At 36.7% G+C, this 16,922-nt stretch overlaps 1 protein-coding gene across 1 annotated transcript in view; it reads right to left on the bottom strand.

The window, feature by feature from the left end:
- The window catches only part of LOC129742054 (uncharacterized), a 144,362-nt gene that overhangs the window by 27,761 nt on the left and 99,679 nt on the right, over window positions 1–16,922 (bottom strand). The window contains exon 13 of the mRNA XM_055733901.1: window positions 14,612–14,728. Within this exon, the coding sequence (XP_055589876.1) occupies window positions 14,612–14,728 (117 nt within the window). The remainder of the gene's footprint in view (window positions 1–14,611; window positions 14,729–16,922) is intronic.

Below are 16,922 nucleotides of genomic sequence, written 5' to 3' on the forward strand. Positions count from 1 at the left end.
TTTTGTATTGAAAATCAAACATTTAAGTACAAAATTGCAAAACAAAAAAGTTTTTGAATATATAGATGATAATTTAATGAAATTGAGTGGTAAGAATGTCAAAAGGCTTAAAATATACAATTCTTGCTTATCGTCTTCAGAACACATATCTTCAAATGTTTTTTTTTTTTTTTAGTTTCGTTCAAATTATTTTAGATGTATTCTTTCAAATTATATGCAGATTACAAAACAGAAATAAAACAAGATTGAATTTAAAACAAAATTTATCATTTAATTATGTTTCAGATTGTTCAGATACAGATATCCATTGTTATTGATACATTTCAAAACACTTAAATTTTTCGCTTCTTAACTATTACGAAAGGTTCATTAAGCAATTTGATGGCTTGAATAATTTTTAGCGGTTCTCCAGCAAAAATCAATAATTTGTTTTTTTTTTCGTAACAAGCCTTGATTTGTCAGTTATCGACTTCTCGGCAGCTTTGTCAGATTGCCAGCGTTGCCTTCCAGTTTTCTCGAATTCTTCCATGCTTTAAGAAACTGTCCCCTTCTTCCTAAAACTGGAGATCCTCTTTACAAGCGCTCAGTATCGCTCACCTGGTTAAGGATCTTGACAAATTGTTGGATTGATATTTTGTTATTGACTTATTGGATGTTATTGTCAAAAATCCACTGCAGTACAGGCTTGGCGTAATGTGCAGATGCCAAATCCGGTCAGAGTAGGGGATACTGATGCTTTTTATAGAGAAGCAGCCATAATTTTTTCAAGCATTTATCTTTGTAAACTTGAGCATTTATTGTACTTATTTGTGAAGAAACCACTTGACCGCAGACCGCAAGTACAGGCTTGCTTTACTAGAACCTCCGCCCACATTGTTGGATTGCAATCGTCCAGCCGGCATTATTCACCTCAATTTTCCAAACAAAAGTTCAATCAAAAGTTACAAAAAATATAAATTTGGATGAAAATATTCAATTCATGTTAACAAAGCACAAACCTAACTTGTACTTCAGAAAATATATTCGTTTTTATACAAATTTTTTTTCATAATATTTTTTTTTAATTTTAGCGTTTCTAACTGCTTATTTGAAAGCTGAATAACCGTGGGATGAAAATAAAAAATCTCAAAAAACTGGGGTGAAATTATGAATCCTATTCGATTCGAGATACTCGTTTCGAGTTTCAACTCGAATCGAATTAGAATCGTTTTACGTATCTCGTTCGAGTTCTTTTAAACGTACTAGATTTCGAGTAAACCGGGTAGTAGATCATCTCGAAACGTTCCATTCGAATCGAGCTCGTTCAAGATCAGTAATGCCAAAGTCGGTCGAATCGAACGAAACTCGATTGTTTAAGGTTCCATAATCCCGCCCGTGGTTTGTATAGCCAGAGAATTTATAGGTTTATATAACCTATGCAAAAATATTTCATGAGATTTTTAAGCTCTAGAAGCAAAGTCTGCTATTGTGAACTACTTTTCAATGGATTTAGATTTTTTATTTCGAAATGGTTATAATTTTTTTTAATAAAAGCTGTATGTAATGTTAGAAAAATTGAAGCTTAAGAATAGTCAAAACCAAAAATCAAAAAACAACTACATTTCAAGCTTATTTAAACTTTTGGATGGTTTAATGTGCAAAAATTTCTTTTTTCCATACCAATTGACCAAATCATCTAAAATTTAACTCTGATGCTTGGTGAATAAAGTTTCCGTGCCCTTGTTTTTGCTCGGGATTGTTGCTCTACTAATTTCTGAGGTTCCTTTCGCTTCTTGTACGTCTTCAAGGAGTTCCTGGCCTTGATTCTCTGAATCATCCTAATGATGGATTTTAACTTTTTATCCAGATCGCGCGTTGATACAGATCGGTTACGTTTGATATGAATGACTACTTTAATATCTAACTGAGGCTGACTGGAACCAGATACTCTTCGGGATCTAGGCAAGATCCTTCGAGGAGAACTCGCTGCCATATTTGTCGATGATATTTTTCACGCTTGTGTGGTGTACTCTGAACCGTTTTGCAATTTGGTTGTAGGTAATACCTTTTTCAGTGCATCAAGAGTGCAGAATTTTCTTTCTTGTTTTCAAGATCAATAAGAACCATAGCGAAGATGAAAAAATTTATCCGAACAAATTGATTGCACAACACTTTTTATACATGTAAACAAACTTTTGCTGGCATGCACGCAGAAAAAAATTCACCCATTTTTGAGTAAACTAGATTTGAAAGTTGCTCGTTACTTTTCGGTACAGTTGATAATCCCAACTTGTCAACTATCAACTATAGTTTAACAAAAAAAATAGTTTTTGAGCCTTATTGATGTATCAACTTAGAACCAATCTGGTGAGTATATGATTCAAAGCTATGCCCGAAGCATATTCTTTCATGATATTTTAAAGTTGTCTCAATCAATTGTGAAAGTTGGAATTGAGTTTCGATAGTCATATTTTCGATTTCTTCGAGTCACCGCACTGAGTAACGGTCCAACTACGCATTCTGTTTATTTATTTCATCGTTCGACAGTTTTTTACCCTGTTGCAATGAATAATGGTCTGAATAAAATATTCCTGGACTCCCGGAAGCCTATCATAGAATCATTCGTCTATGCTTTTATTGAAAATTGAGCTCGCCGTTAGGTCCCGTGTACCAATAGAAGAGGTTGCAAAAATACAATTTATTTTATTAGGGATTTTAATCCTATTGGGTAATTCATCCCGAATAAAAATATTGTGAGAATCGAACTCACTGTAAGATCTCCTATCTCGGCTTGCCAGTCTGATATATTACCCAGTGCACCATCTGAGTTGGTTAGCCAGCGAAAGTTTATTGTCATAGTCTTTCTGCCACCGCTGATTACCAAAACAAACGCACACTCAGCGCTCGGTAATCAGTCGACAATATACTTGCTGCCTGACTATTTCCATCTTGCTTTGTCTTGTGATAGGATAAGGGATCTGATTTATTTGGTTTATTTCAGACATATGCAATGCGCTTGCGCTGGGATGTTATTACCAGTTATTAAGAAGCTTGTTAATGCCGATCCGGCATAGAATCTTATATCGATAAATCCACTTCCAAGGAAACTCGTTACTCGAGTAGAGTCTGATTTATGGGTGTGGGTGTCCTGTTTTGTGGTTTTCCAATGGAACTTTATCAAGACTGTGCTAAAGTGTTTTGGTTGGAGGGCTTCTTTATTGGAAGCTACTCAAAGTCCACTTGACAGGTTGTTTCGAAAAATTTCACATGTAAACATTACGTTACGAGAATGTTTAACTAAAAATCAAAATTCTAAGAAATATTCAACTTTCTTTGAATACTACAATACTACAAGGTGGTAGAACACTGATTTTTCGAAAGACTAAAAATTGTCTTCAATGTACCGTTGTACACCCATAGAAGAGGTTGCAAAAATCCAATGCCTATTTAGCATATCTCTGTGCCGATAATGCGCTGAAATGTGCACTGTGCCGAAGATGATATGTTTGAAAAACCGTAACTGGCATAAGGACTCGGCTCCCAACTAAAATGATGCATGACCACTACATTCAAGCGAAACAAGAAAAACATTTTATGGGATTTCGTTCCCATTGGATAATTCATCCCAGAAACAAGAAAATAAAAATATAAACCACAGCGCCCGTAGGGAGAATCGAACTCAAATCACCAACCATATGGTCTTGCCAGACCGACATCTTAACCAGTGTACTATTTGAGCTTCATGCAGGAAGAGGGATATTTGTCATAGGCATTCTGCCACCGATCAATCACAAAAGAAACGCACGACAGTGGCTTCCCGGCGTTTGGCCTCCTTTCAAGGTATTCATTTGTCAAGATGGAAACGGGAAAGGGAACGGGAGTGGAGGAAACGGGAAACCAATTGAATGAGAACTGTGCTTTGCTTACTGCCTGCTATTACATACACACGCTACATATACACAGCTGCTAAACCGGGCAGCTTGGCCGGTGCTTGTTTGCCGGTGAATTGAAGGAATATATTCTTGTTGCTTTTGCTACATACACACGCACAGCTTAGCCGTGGTTGTTTGCTGGTGGATTGAATTAGAAGGATGTTTTTGTTGTTGCTTTTGCTACATTCACACGCACAGTGCTCGGTTCGCTGGCTGCCTGGTGGTGGCCGGTATTTATTTCCATCCTTCTTCGTCTTGTGATGCGATAGGGGGGGACGTGAAAGCGTTTTTATTTTGTTTCTTTCAGACATACGCAATTCGGTTAACTTGGGATATTAATGCCGGTGGGAGCAAATCGAATCAGCACCGATCGCGTTATCTTCTTGTACCAATGATGCTATGTAATTGACTACACGCCATTGGCACAGAGGCTGAATTTTGGGTGTACATGTGCTACCCATTCCATTATAAAACACGCTTCAACCCACTGTGTAGCTGTGAGAAACGCCTGTTCCAAGAGCCCGTTCCACTGGCCAAGACGGAATCATGCGAGCTTTAGGGTTGCGGGCCATAAGATGCCGGAAACCGGCCGAAACCCACCCATCCAAGAGTGGATGGTTGGAGTAAGCTCTAGTTAATTGAGCCAATTTGAATAATTTGTGACGATGACAAGAACCGGCTAAAACTTTGTCACGTGGAATGTTTGCAGAGATTATATCGCGGGCAGGATGGGATGAATGAATAGGAGCGCTTAGTGCCTCGAGAAACTGCGTCCTCCATCATCGTTAGCGTGATTTGATCCCGAGGAGCAACCGTGGGGGGATTTGTTTGCTAAATTGTTTCTGCTACATGTATAATTTGTTATTGAACGTTTCGGGAAGACAGGTGCTGCGTCGTGAGAAGATGGAATCTCACTCATTCCACACCTGCATGAGTTCATTTTGTTGTCCTTGCGACAACTGTGAATTTTTAGGACTTTGGAAAGTTTAATTAATAAATCGTATTTTTGTTGCATTTTTTAATTTTCGAATAAGATATCCGGGAGCTAAGAATTCATTTGTCATTTTCGTAATATTTGTCACTTTTTTGATTTTTGTGGTTTTCTTTTTTTGAATATTTGTCATTTTTGTCGTTTTTGTCATTTTTGTAATTTTTGTAATTTTTGTTATTTTTGTAATTTTTGTAATTTTTGTAATTTTTGTAATTTTTGTTATTTTTGTAATTTTTGTAATTTTTGTAATTTTTGTAATTTTTGTAATTTTTGTAATTTTTGTAATTTTTGTAATTTTTGTAATTTTTGTACCATCTGTTTTGTACCTAAGGTATTGAAAACATCTCGTTCAATCGGTCGAGTTTCGATTACCAAATTTCGTGCGAAAATCGTCACCGTTTCAATCGGCGTTACTTCGAGTTTAAACACTGAAACCCAAAGTGTTAGAAGGAAGTGAAGGTTTTTGCCGAAGCGCGTTGTGAATATACAATAAAGACATTATCTTTCGCCGCAGCTAGTGAAGACAGCTGTATTGTTTTGTTTAGCTGTCAAGAAGCCAACTAGGTTGCAGCTGCGTGCAACATTGCGTGCAAGTAAAGCTCGCAGGGCTAAAGCTTTAGCCTCCTAGTTGCAAGCGAAAAAGCTCCACCAACAGCGATTTCTCTTGCCAATAGTGAGACATCTGCTGTCAATTTTTGGAAGCTTACCCACGTGTGGAGTAGTTAAGACACCGTGCGGCCCCATAAAACTCGATCGCTTTCAAATTGATCGTTGAGGTACAGGGCTTGTTTGTACCTTTTGGACGTGTTGAACAAGTCTCTGGGGGAAAAAAGGGTAAAACGTCTCTACTTTGGTCGTACCTTCAACACTTGGCCAAAGTAGTCTATAAAGGAAAAGCGTAGTCGTTACCCGCTCAGGCGGAAACGCATTGCCGGTCACTTGTACCTTGAACCCTTGGGTGAACCGAAGTGTAAAGAGGTCAAAGGGTAGTCGTTCCTCACTACGGTGAGAACGCATCTTTCTCTTTTGAATTTTATCGTGGAATACAAAAATCTCGTGCTGAGGTCATCTAACAAGCGCCCAAACACTGGGCAGCCACTATGGCTGCATTAAATGCCCCCACGGGGGTAACTACTACAGGCGATCCTCCCGATAAAAATGATCGAACCTTACCTGAATACATGGACCGATAAGGAACATTCGGAAAATTAATAATATTATCGTTGAGCTCAGCCGACGAGAAACAACCGTTACCGCAGAACCCGTTCATCGTTAGCAAATCTATTGACCAATCCATCGGGAAAATCGAAGCCGCTTATACCGAAGAAAACGGTTTGAAATATGTCATCAAAACACGCAGCTCTAGACTAGCAACAAAACTGATCAACATGAAAGAGCTTATCGACGGAACGAAAATTCAAGTTATTCCCCACCCTGTTTTCAACATTAGCCGCTGCGTTATAAGCTGCAAGGAAGCGATTTCGTTAACCGACGATGAGCTGGTGGAAGAATTAACCGCACAAGGCGTTATAAAAGCACGCAGGATAACGCGAAAGGAAAACGGCAAAAGAATCAACACACCAACTGTAGTGCTTACAATCTCAGGCACTGTCATTCCGAAGGAAATACGAATGGGTATCATCAATTGTAGAACTCGACTATTCTATCCTTCGCCTCTACTTTGTTACCGCTGCTTTACCTATGGGCATACTAAGGACAAATGCCAGAATAACCCAACATGTAAGAATTGCTCAAAATCCCATGAAAATGAAATAGACGAAGACGAAGAGTGTGAAGAGGACCCATTTTGTAAAAACTGCAAAGGAAATCATCCACCAACATCCCGAAAATGTGCAGTCTACCAAAAAGAGGAGGAAATAGTCAAACTCAAAGTCGACAGCGGAATATCCTTTGGAGAAGCAAGGAAAGAGTACGCAAAAAAAACACGCGGAAAATTCCTATGCTAATGTATGCGGCGCACAACAACGTATCGAGCAGCTTCGAAAAGACCAGGAAAAAGAAGTGCAGATTGCCAAGTTGCTAGAGGAAAATGCCAGTCTCAAAGAAAAAGTGAATCGTTCACAAGAAACTGAAGACATTAAGAAATATCGATCAGAAATTGAAAAACTGAGAAAAATTGCGAAGGAGTTTTACCAGCTCAAAGCTAAACTAAAGGCTGCCGAAGACAACCTTGATATTTCTGAAACCGGATCTGAACGAGAAATGGAAACAGAAGTCAACGAACCATCGTATCCAGCCCAACCGAAAACTGCTTCAAATGATGAGACACCAATGCTGAAAAAGCAGAGGCTGAGCTCAAAAAATTCTCTCCCACTGTGCCCAACCATGGAAACTGAAGAAACAAATGAGACTCAACCCCAGCCTGAAGTCGTCGTGAAGAGAAGAGGTCGACCCCCAAAAAACAGGAATGACCAATATGCAAAACCCTAACCTTGCCCAAATCATGACTGAACTTGCAACCGAAAACGGACACGACCTTGGAACTTTAGACAACGAAACTGGCAATGACGAACGCAACACAAATGGAATCTCTAATGAAACAAATGGAATTATCGGCATCAACGAACGCGACCCAACAGGAAACTCTAACGGAACTAACGGAATTACTGCACTCAGGAGAAATAATCCTCACTGGTTGGGGGCCGGTGAAGAGAAAGTAACCACCCCACCCCTGGCTACAGGGGAAGACTTTAGAGGAAGCGGGAGCGGGGACGTCATACCTCAACCCGTGCTCTGCCAGCCTACTCATCGTTCTTCCAGTAGGACAACACCGAACACTGCACCCAGTATTATCTCGTGGAATGTGCAAGGACTCAGACCCACAAAAGCTGAACTAGATATCTTGATTCAAGAAAACCAACCATCTGTTATCTGTTTGCAAGAGTCGATGTGCAATTCCCTAAACTGCCCACGCATCAATGGATTTAAAGTTTACCACAGACCACGCATGACAGGGAACCGAGCAGCAGGAGGAGTCATAGTGGCTGTCAAAGAAGACATCGAAAGTGAGGAAATAGCGCTCGAAAGTGCACTCGAGGCTATAGCCATCAGAATCGGAACGCCGTACAACGTAAACATTATCAATATCTACTTGCCACCAAGAGAAAACATCACCAATTCCGAATTAACCACACTCATCAATCGAATCCCGAAGCCCCATTTGTTGGTGGGAGACTTCAACGCCCACCACCCATTGTGGGGCGCGGATCACGTTAGCGTGCGGGGCAGAACGATAGCAGAGTTCGCAGAAGAAAATAGTTTGGTCATCCTAAATAATGGAGAACCCACCTACGTCGATCAGCGCCACGGCAGTATGTCGTGCCTAGATTTATCCCTCTGCTCAGAGGATCTAGCCGGACTACTCGAATTCAACGTGTCAGCAGATGCCTACAGTAGTGACCATTTACCGATCAGTGTAGTTTTTCCTGGAAGGATAATACCACCAAAAAGTCGAGCTAGGTGGAAAATTGAGGACGCCGACTGGGAGCAATATCAAAATGCACTCAACATTGAACGAGACAGCAACGTGGAACGCCAAGTAGTAAATTTAACAAAATCTATCCTAGAAGCTGCAAAACTTTCCATTCCCAAGACGAAAGGCACTTTTGGAAAAAAGAGCGTTCCATGGTGGAATGAAGACATCGCAGAGCTCGTCAAAAAAAGGAGGAAAGCGTTAAGACAGCTGAAAGCCAACAGATTAAACCCAGATCAACTTGAGAGCACCTTCCGAAACGCCAACACTGCTGCAAAAGAAGCGATCATAAATGCGAAGAGGAAAAGTTGGGAAGAACTGGCAGGAACTTTTTCTTCACAGACCCCATTGAAGGAAATGTGGAGTAACTATAGTAAAATACAAGGAAAAAAGAGGGGCCATCAAATTACCTCGATCCGCTATGAAAATGAAACGACTACAGACCCCAAAGCCATATGCGAGTTCCTGGGAGACGCTTTTCAAAAAGTATCGAGTGAAAGTGCGTATAGTGAACGTTTCCTCAATCACAAACGACAGGTCGAATCCAATGAGTTGCTTATTCCGGCAGACTCAGGCCAGTACAACCAAAAGTTTAGCAGATATGAACTCGACGAAGCTCTGGAAGGACTAAAAGGCTCCTCCCCAGGACCTGACAACATCCATTACGCGATGCTTTCGCACCTCCCTCTAGATGGGAAAACTGTTCTGCTAGAGACATACAACCGATTATGGGAGGAATCAGTCTATCCCCTGGAATGGACAAAATCGATTGTTGTCCCCATCTTTAAAGGTAAAGGCCAACGATCAGATCCTCTAAACTACCGCCCAATTTACCTCAACAGCTGCATGGGAAAGGTCTTCGAAAGGATGATCAATAATCGCCTGGTTCATCTTCTAGAAACGAAAAATCTGCTATACAATCGTCAGTACGCTTTCCGAAAAGGACGAAGCACAGCAGATCACCTTTGTACCCTCGAAAAGATTATCCGTGACACTTTGAACAAAAATAAAATAGCTCAAGTAGCATTCCTAGATATCAGCAAAGCCTACGATACTACCTGGCGCAGGCTCTGTCTAGAGCAGTTGGTGAGTAACAATATTGGTGGAAAAATGGTGCACTACCTTCAAGAAATGCTACGAAGCAGGAATTTCCAAGTATCGATTAACGGAAATACGTCGAGTCTCAAGCCAATGGAAACCGGCCTTTGCCAAGGTTCGGTGTTAAGTGTGACAATGTTCTTACTAGCTATAAATACCCTTACTAGTTATCTACCCTCAACCGTTGAGTGCCTGATATACGCTGACGACGTAATCTTGATCGCAACTGGCGAAAACGCAGAGCAAACAGAAGGTAAGCTTCAGACAGCTTTTGACCAATTAGGGCCCTGGGAAACTGAAACCGGATATAAAATATCAGCTGAAAAATGTGCAACGGTCATTTACCGCACACCACGTAAAACAAAACCGACAACTCCGAGCAAGTTAACGCTCAATGGGACGAGTATGCCTCGCAAAAACCAACACAAATGCTTAGGCGTTACCTTCGATCAACACCTGAAATATCGTGCCCACGCTGAAGAAGTGAAAGCAGCCTGCCAGCAAAGAGTACTTTTTATCCGGAGCATAGCTGCTAGGACTTGGGGAGGAGACAGAAACACCCTGTTAAAACTATACCGTGCAACTATACTTGAAAAACTTCTTTACGCAGCACCGATTTTATCAGCCATGGAAGGTAAAGTTCACCAATCGTTGGAAACAGTCCACAACGCAGGACTTCGAGCAATTGTAGGAGCCTTCCGAACAAGTCCAGTGGTTAGTCTACAAGCCGAAACTGGAATCCCCAGTTTGAAAACACTGATCAATCAGCGAACCGTGGTTTATACTTCCCGATGTCTAGCCGTTGATCGTATCGAGGAAAACTCTGAAGATGATAACATAAACCATCTCAGCAGTGACAGCAACAGCGACATAAGTTCCGACGAAAGATGGGGAGAGCGACCCAGAACCCAGCCCAACAGCTACATCGATAGAGGATCAAATTTGATAGCCGAATTAGAACTACAGCTCCCGAGAACAACAGTCTTCAAATTTCCAGAATGCCCTCCGTGGAAACGGCTTAAACTCAACGTGGACAAAAGCCTTCATCATGAACTTTCCCAAGGCACAACATCGAACGATCTAAGACATATTTTCAAGGAATTACGGCAAACAAAATACCGTATTCACAAAGCAATCTTTACAGATGGATCGAAAAAAGACTCGAAATGCGGCTATGGAATAGTGTGTGATGATTTCGTATTCCAAAAGCGCATTAACAACATTAGCAGTATTTTTGCAGCAGAAAGCGAAGCAATCAAACAAGCACTGACTTGGATAGTCAACCAGCGAGAATCTCGAGCATATCTTATATGTACCGACTCCATGAGCGTTGTAACAAACCTCGAAAAATGCAAATTAAACTCCAGGTGGAAGGACTCTGTACAAATCCTGTTCAATCAGATCGTCGAGATGGGATCAGAAATAGTTATTTGCTGGGTCCCCAGTCATATCGGGATTCCGGGAAATGAGAGAGCAGACATTGAAGCAAAAAAGGCTTTGGAACTGCCAGAGGATGAAAACCAGATTATAGACATCAAGGAAATACGGAAAATCATCAAGACACAGTTCATTAACCGATGGCAGATGCAGTGGCATTCAAACCTTACCAACAAATTGCGCGAAGTTAAAAATACGGTGCTTCCATTCAAAGCTGCATTATTGGGAAATCGACGAGATGACGTGATCCTAGCACGTTTACGCATCGGACATACACTACTTACACATTCGTACCTTCTGGACAAAGTAGATCGCCCATTATGTCACAGATGCAACGAAGTATTAACTGTGAAACATATCATCGCAATGTGCCCACAATTGGAAGAGGAACGGATCAGTCACGGAGTACCGGGTAATCTTCGAGAGGCATTAGCAGACGACAAAGAAAGAGCAACAAAAGTGTTAGAATACTTAAAATCAATTCAATTGTACGATAGAATATAACATTACTTTGAAACTTTGAAACGTCACGGACCCGAATGTAAAAAAAACGGTCCTAAATAAACGCAAAAAAAAAATTTTTGTAATTTTTGTAATTTTTGTAAATTTTGTAATATTTGTAATATTTATTATTTTTGTAATTTTTGTAATTTTTGTTATTTTTGTTATTTTTATAATTTTTGAAAATTTTGTCATTTTTGTTATTTTTGTAATTTTTGTAATTTTTGTAATTTTTGTCATTTTTGTAATTTTTGAAATTTTTGTAATTTTTGTAATTTTTGTAATTTTTGTAATTTTTATAATTTTTGTAATTTTTGTAATTTTTGTAATTTTTGTAATTTTTGTAATTTTTGTAATTTTTTTGTAATTTTTGTCATTTTTGTAATTTTTGTAATTTTTGTAATTTTTGTAATTTTTGTAATTTTTGTCGTTTTTGAAATTTTTGTATTTCTTTAAATCAATTTTTTTAATTTTTTTAATTTTTGTCATTTTTGTCATATTTGTCATTTTTGTCATTTTTGTCATTTTTGTCATTTTTGTCATTTTTGTCATTTTTGTCATTTTTGTCATTTTTGTCATTTTTGTCATTTTTGTCATTTTTGTCATTTTTGTCATTTTTGTCATTTTTGTCATTTTTGTCATTTTTGTCATTTTTGTCATTTTTGTCATTTTTGTCATTTTTGTTATTTTTGTCATTTTTGTCATTTTTGTCATTTTTGTCATTTTTGTCATTTTTGTCATTTTTGTCATTTTTGACATTTTTGTCATTTTTGTCATTTTTGTCATTTTTTGTCATTTTTTGTCATTTTTGTCATTTTTGTCATTTTTGTCATTTTTGTCATTTTTGTCATTTTTGTCATTTTTGTCATTTTTGTCATTTTTGTCATTTTTGTTATTTTTGTCATTTTTGTCATTTTTGTCATTTTTGTCATTTTTGTCATTTTTGTCATTTTTGTCATTTTTGTCATTTTTGTCATTTTTGTCATTTTTGTCATTTTTGTCATTTTTGTCATTTTTGTCATTTTTGTCATTTTTGTCATTTTTGTCATTTTTGTCATTTTTGTCATTTTTGTCATTTTTGTCATTTTTGTCATTTTTGTCATTTTTGTCATTTTTGTCATTTTTGTCATTTTTGTCATTTTTGTCATTTTTGTCATTTTTGTCATTTTTGTCATTTTTGTCATTTTTGTCATTTTTGTCATTTTTGTCATTTTTGTCATTTTTGTCATTTTTGTCATTTTTGTCATTTTTGTCATTTTTGTCATTTTTGTCATTTTTGTCATTTTTGTCATTTTTGTCATTTTTGTCATTTTTGTCATTTTTGTCATTTTTGTCATTTTTGTCATTTTTGTCATTTTTGTCATTTTTGTCATTTTTGTCATTTTTGTCATTTTTGTCATTTTTGTCATTTTTGTCATTTTTGTCATTTTTGTCATTTTTGTCATTTTTGTCATTTTTGTCATTTTTGTCATTTTTGTCATTTTTGTCATTTTTGTCATTTTTGTCATTTTTGTCATTTTTTGTCATTTTTGTCATTTTTGTCATTTTTGTCATTTTTGTCATTTTTGTCATTTTTGTCATTTTTGTCATTTTTGTCATTTTTGTCATTTTTGTCATTTTTGTCATTTTTGTCATTTTTGTCATTTTTGTCATTTTTGTCATTTTTGTCATTTTTGTCATTTTTGTCATTTTTGTCATTTTTGTCATTTTTGTCATTTTTGTCATTTTTGTTATTTTTGTCATTTTTGTCATTTTTGTCATTTTTGTCATTTTTGTCATTTTTGTCATTTTTGTTATTTTTGTCATTTTTGTCATTTTTGTCATTTTTGTCATTTTTATCATTTTTGTCATTTTTGTCATTTTTGTCATTTTTGTCATTTTTGTCATTTTTGTCATTTTTGTCATTTTTGTCATTTTTGTCATTTTTGTCATTTTTGTCATTTTTGTCATTTTTGTCATTTTTGTCATTTTTGTCATTTTTGTCATTTTTGTCATTTTTGTCATTTTTGTCATTTTTGTCATTTTTGTCATTTTTGTCATTTTTGTCATTTTTGTCATTTTTGTCATTTTTGTCATTTTTGTCATTTTTGTCATTTTTGTCATTTTTGTCATTTTTGTCATTTTTGTCATTTTTGTCATTTTTGTCATTTTTGTCATTTTTGTCATTTTTGTCATTTTTGTCATTTTGGTCATTTTTGTCATTTTTGTCATTTTTGTAATATTACATGATCATTTTCGCTGTTATTAAATTCTACATACTTTAAAAAAACCTTAACTCCTCAAGGGAATCTCCGACCTAAAGCTGGAAGTTTATTGTGATTTTGCTTCTTTGATTGATACCCAGCTTTCATTCAACAGCTCACAATGACAGGTTACATCAGTTAAAAAGTTAGCTCGGAATAATAAATCGCAATAAAGCGTCCCATCGAAAAAGTTGCTACCACACGGGTGAATGTCAACAGGAGGCACAAACCCATGGAAGGAAAAGGCTGAAAAATTATCTTTCGTCATTTGTTGTTGCGCCTCTTTTCTTATTTTTTTTTTCTTCCTCGAATGACGATGACAGACTGACGTACTCGTTACCCTAGTTGACATGCAAACAAGTGATGAAAACCACCCTTTTCCCCCTTCAAGTGCCACCCCTGAGTAAGGCAACTGTGGGTGCTGGGGACATAATGTGGGAAATGTGGCACTGTGCTATCATTAGGAAGAAAATATGTGACAGCAAAGTGGAAGTAAAAGGAGAAATGATTAAGCTGGATAGCAGAAAGTATGTAACTGAAGCTTGCCAGAAGATGAAACTTCGACATCTTCTGGATAAAGTGTTTGCAATATTTCTTAACATAGAGTTTTTTAATTTAAAAATTATTTTAGTTTTGACTAAGTCAATTATTTTCTCGTTGTAATTAAATATTTAGCTAAAAATATGCTTTCACAGAAATTAATCTTACTTTCATTATCAGAAAAAACGAATTTCCAAACCTTCCACGAATTCAATCTTATAAAGAAATCATCTCAAGACAAATTATTTATTTTCTAATTCCCACAAACAGAGGATCGAAAAAACTCCCTGAAGCATCTGTCTGTCTGCACAATGCCGAAGTTGCTCTCAATTAACGTGAATTTGGTGTTTTGCATCGAAAAATGCTAATCTCGATAAATAGAAAACAAAATACTTACGTAGCCATCATGTCGGCTTCGGCGGCCCGGCTTCCTGCCATGGATCCTCCTTCCTGCCTTCTACGGATTGTGGTCCTGTTAGCCGTTCGGGCGGTGCGAATGTCGGTTTCCCAGAATCTGCGAAATTGATGTTGAAAAACAATTAACCAGTTAATAAGTAAAATAAATATTTAATTCATTAAACTTTTCGAAAAAGCAATTTTTGGTAACAGCTAGTCTTTCAAACGTTGGGGATTTATTTGATTCCAAGAGAAAATGTAATCAGATGGATTGGCAAAAATTTTCAGGTATGCCGAAAATTTCAGAAATTGTTATTATTTGATTTGTCAATCAAAAAAATCATCTCGAAAGAATAACAAAATCATGATTTAGAAAAAATCAAGAACTCCTCCTGAGTCTCGCTTATCAAATTCAAGTTCCTGAAAGATCCCGACTCCTTTTTTTTCCATACTTTTTTGGCTTTTACCATTTGTTTGTTGTTTATTTGTGCCATCACTGATCTTTTCTGAGCCATTTTTTTTTATTTTTTCTTCAGTCATCTTTTAAGTTTCTATATATGCGCTAGAAAAACAACCCCACTATTGTCCAACTCAATTGAGCTTTTCGAGGATATTTGTGACTTGAAATTCAATAGCTCAACGGATTATAATTTGATGGATTTTTTTTATTATATCTAGTAATTCTCTAGAACCAATTTTTTTTTCGCTGAAAAATGCACAAAAGCTGAGTTATATGATTGCAACGAACTATTGCTCTACGAATAAAACATTTTTGTGGACGAGAATTTTTTAAAAATTTTATAGAACTGCATAACAACATGGGCTAAGTAACAATATTTTAAGTACTTTTTCGGTTGCAGTTTACACACACTTCAACCATTTTTTCCAACCATTTTTAAATATACCCAAAGTCTTGTTTTTATATGACTTTTGATCCACCAATATCTAAGTGAATATTGTGCGTATCTTTTATATTGTTGTCGTTGATTCCCAACCCCGCCTATCAACTGGGTTTATTTCCTACCTTACTGAGGATTTTTCTTTCTCAAAAATTCATTGCAAAATGGTGGCATATGTAAGATTGAACTGCCAATTATTGTAGCAGAAAAATCATGGATCAAGGATTCCTGATGCTACCAAGTTGATAATTAAAAAAATAGGTCCAATTCCAATTTCTAATGTTATTAAGCTTTTGACAACTCTGTGTTACAGCTTTCATTCGTACAAAGAAAGACATTCTGGACAAAATGAAAGTAAAAAATATTATTGGCCCCGGTTTATGCCAATTCTGCAACCCCGTCTTAAAGCGGGCTTGAGAACTAGAGGGTTAAACTAAGGTTGCCAAAAATTTTTCAGCACGTATCCGGGCCGTACAAATACGGGCAAATTAAAACAAAAACATGTCAAAATCCGGACATTTGATTTTAAAATTGACGGCAAAATTTCTGAAAATAATCGGTCAAATTTTGTCAAAACCAAGAAATCGCTCAACAAAAATTATGAATTTTTTTTTTAACAGATTTTAAATTGTATTTATGGCGTATGAAAGGATTTTCATGTATTTTTTTTAAATTTGCTCAAAAATTTCGTTTTAAAGGCATTAAAAAAAATTTATCACTTTTTTTTTGGTTTGATTTGCCAAAAGAAGGGGCCAAAACGGGCATTTTTCAATGAAATTCGGGCAAGCGGGCTGAGCCGGCTTGTTTTCAATTTTGTATTAAATATCCGTGCAAACCCGAATAAAATCAGGCAATCTGGTAACTATAGGTTTAACGCGTGCCTCCAAAGTTCAATTTAAGCTGAAATAAGGTTCCAAAAGGAATTTTTAATGAATTTCCTCAAACTAGAGCATGAATGTTACAAATAGGGCCTAGCATAACTTTTTATAAACATGAGGTTATGAAATGCTCCTTAACTATTGTATTGTGAAATTTCAATGGTATCACTCCAGTATCGAATTATTTATTAGCTCGCTTTAAGAGTTCCAAGTTTGGTTTTTGAAAAAATAAAAATTCTATATTCACGATTCCTTTAACGAAAAATACTTATGTTTTAAAGAATCGAAAACGTAAAATCGTATCAGGGGGGGGGGGGGGGAGGGGGCGATGGGTGTTTGTTTTAGAAATTTACCTTCTTATAAAATGGCTGAATGGAAGGTCTGAAAATTCCAATATTATGCTTTTTTAAATAGTGATCGGACCCAAAAACATTTTTCAGAAACATCCTGAATACCAAAACAAACGTTTGAAATTTTATCAAACATTCAAAAGAATCATTGAAAAATATGCGAAATGGAACTTCAATCCAAAATT

The sequence above is a fragment of the Uranotaenia lowii genome, chromosome 2 (genome assembly GCF_029784155.1).
Source record: "Uranotaenia lowii strain MFRU-FL chromosome 2, ASM2978415v1, whole genome shotgun sequence".
Classification (NCBI taxonomy): domain Eukaryota; kingdom Metazoa; phylum Arthropoda; class Insecta; order Diptera; family Culicidae; genus Uranotaenia; species Uranotaenia lowii.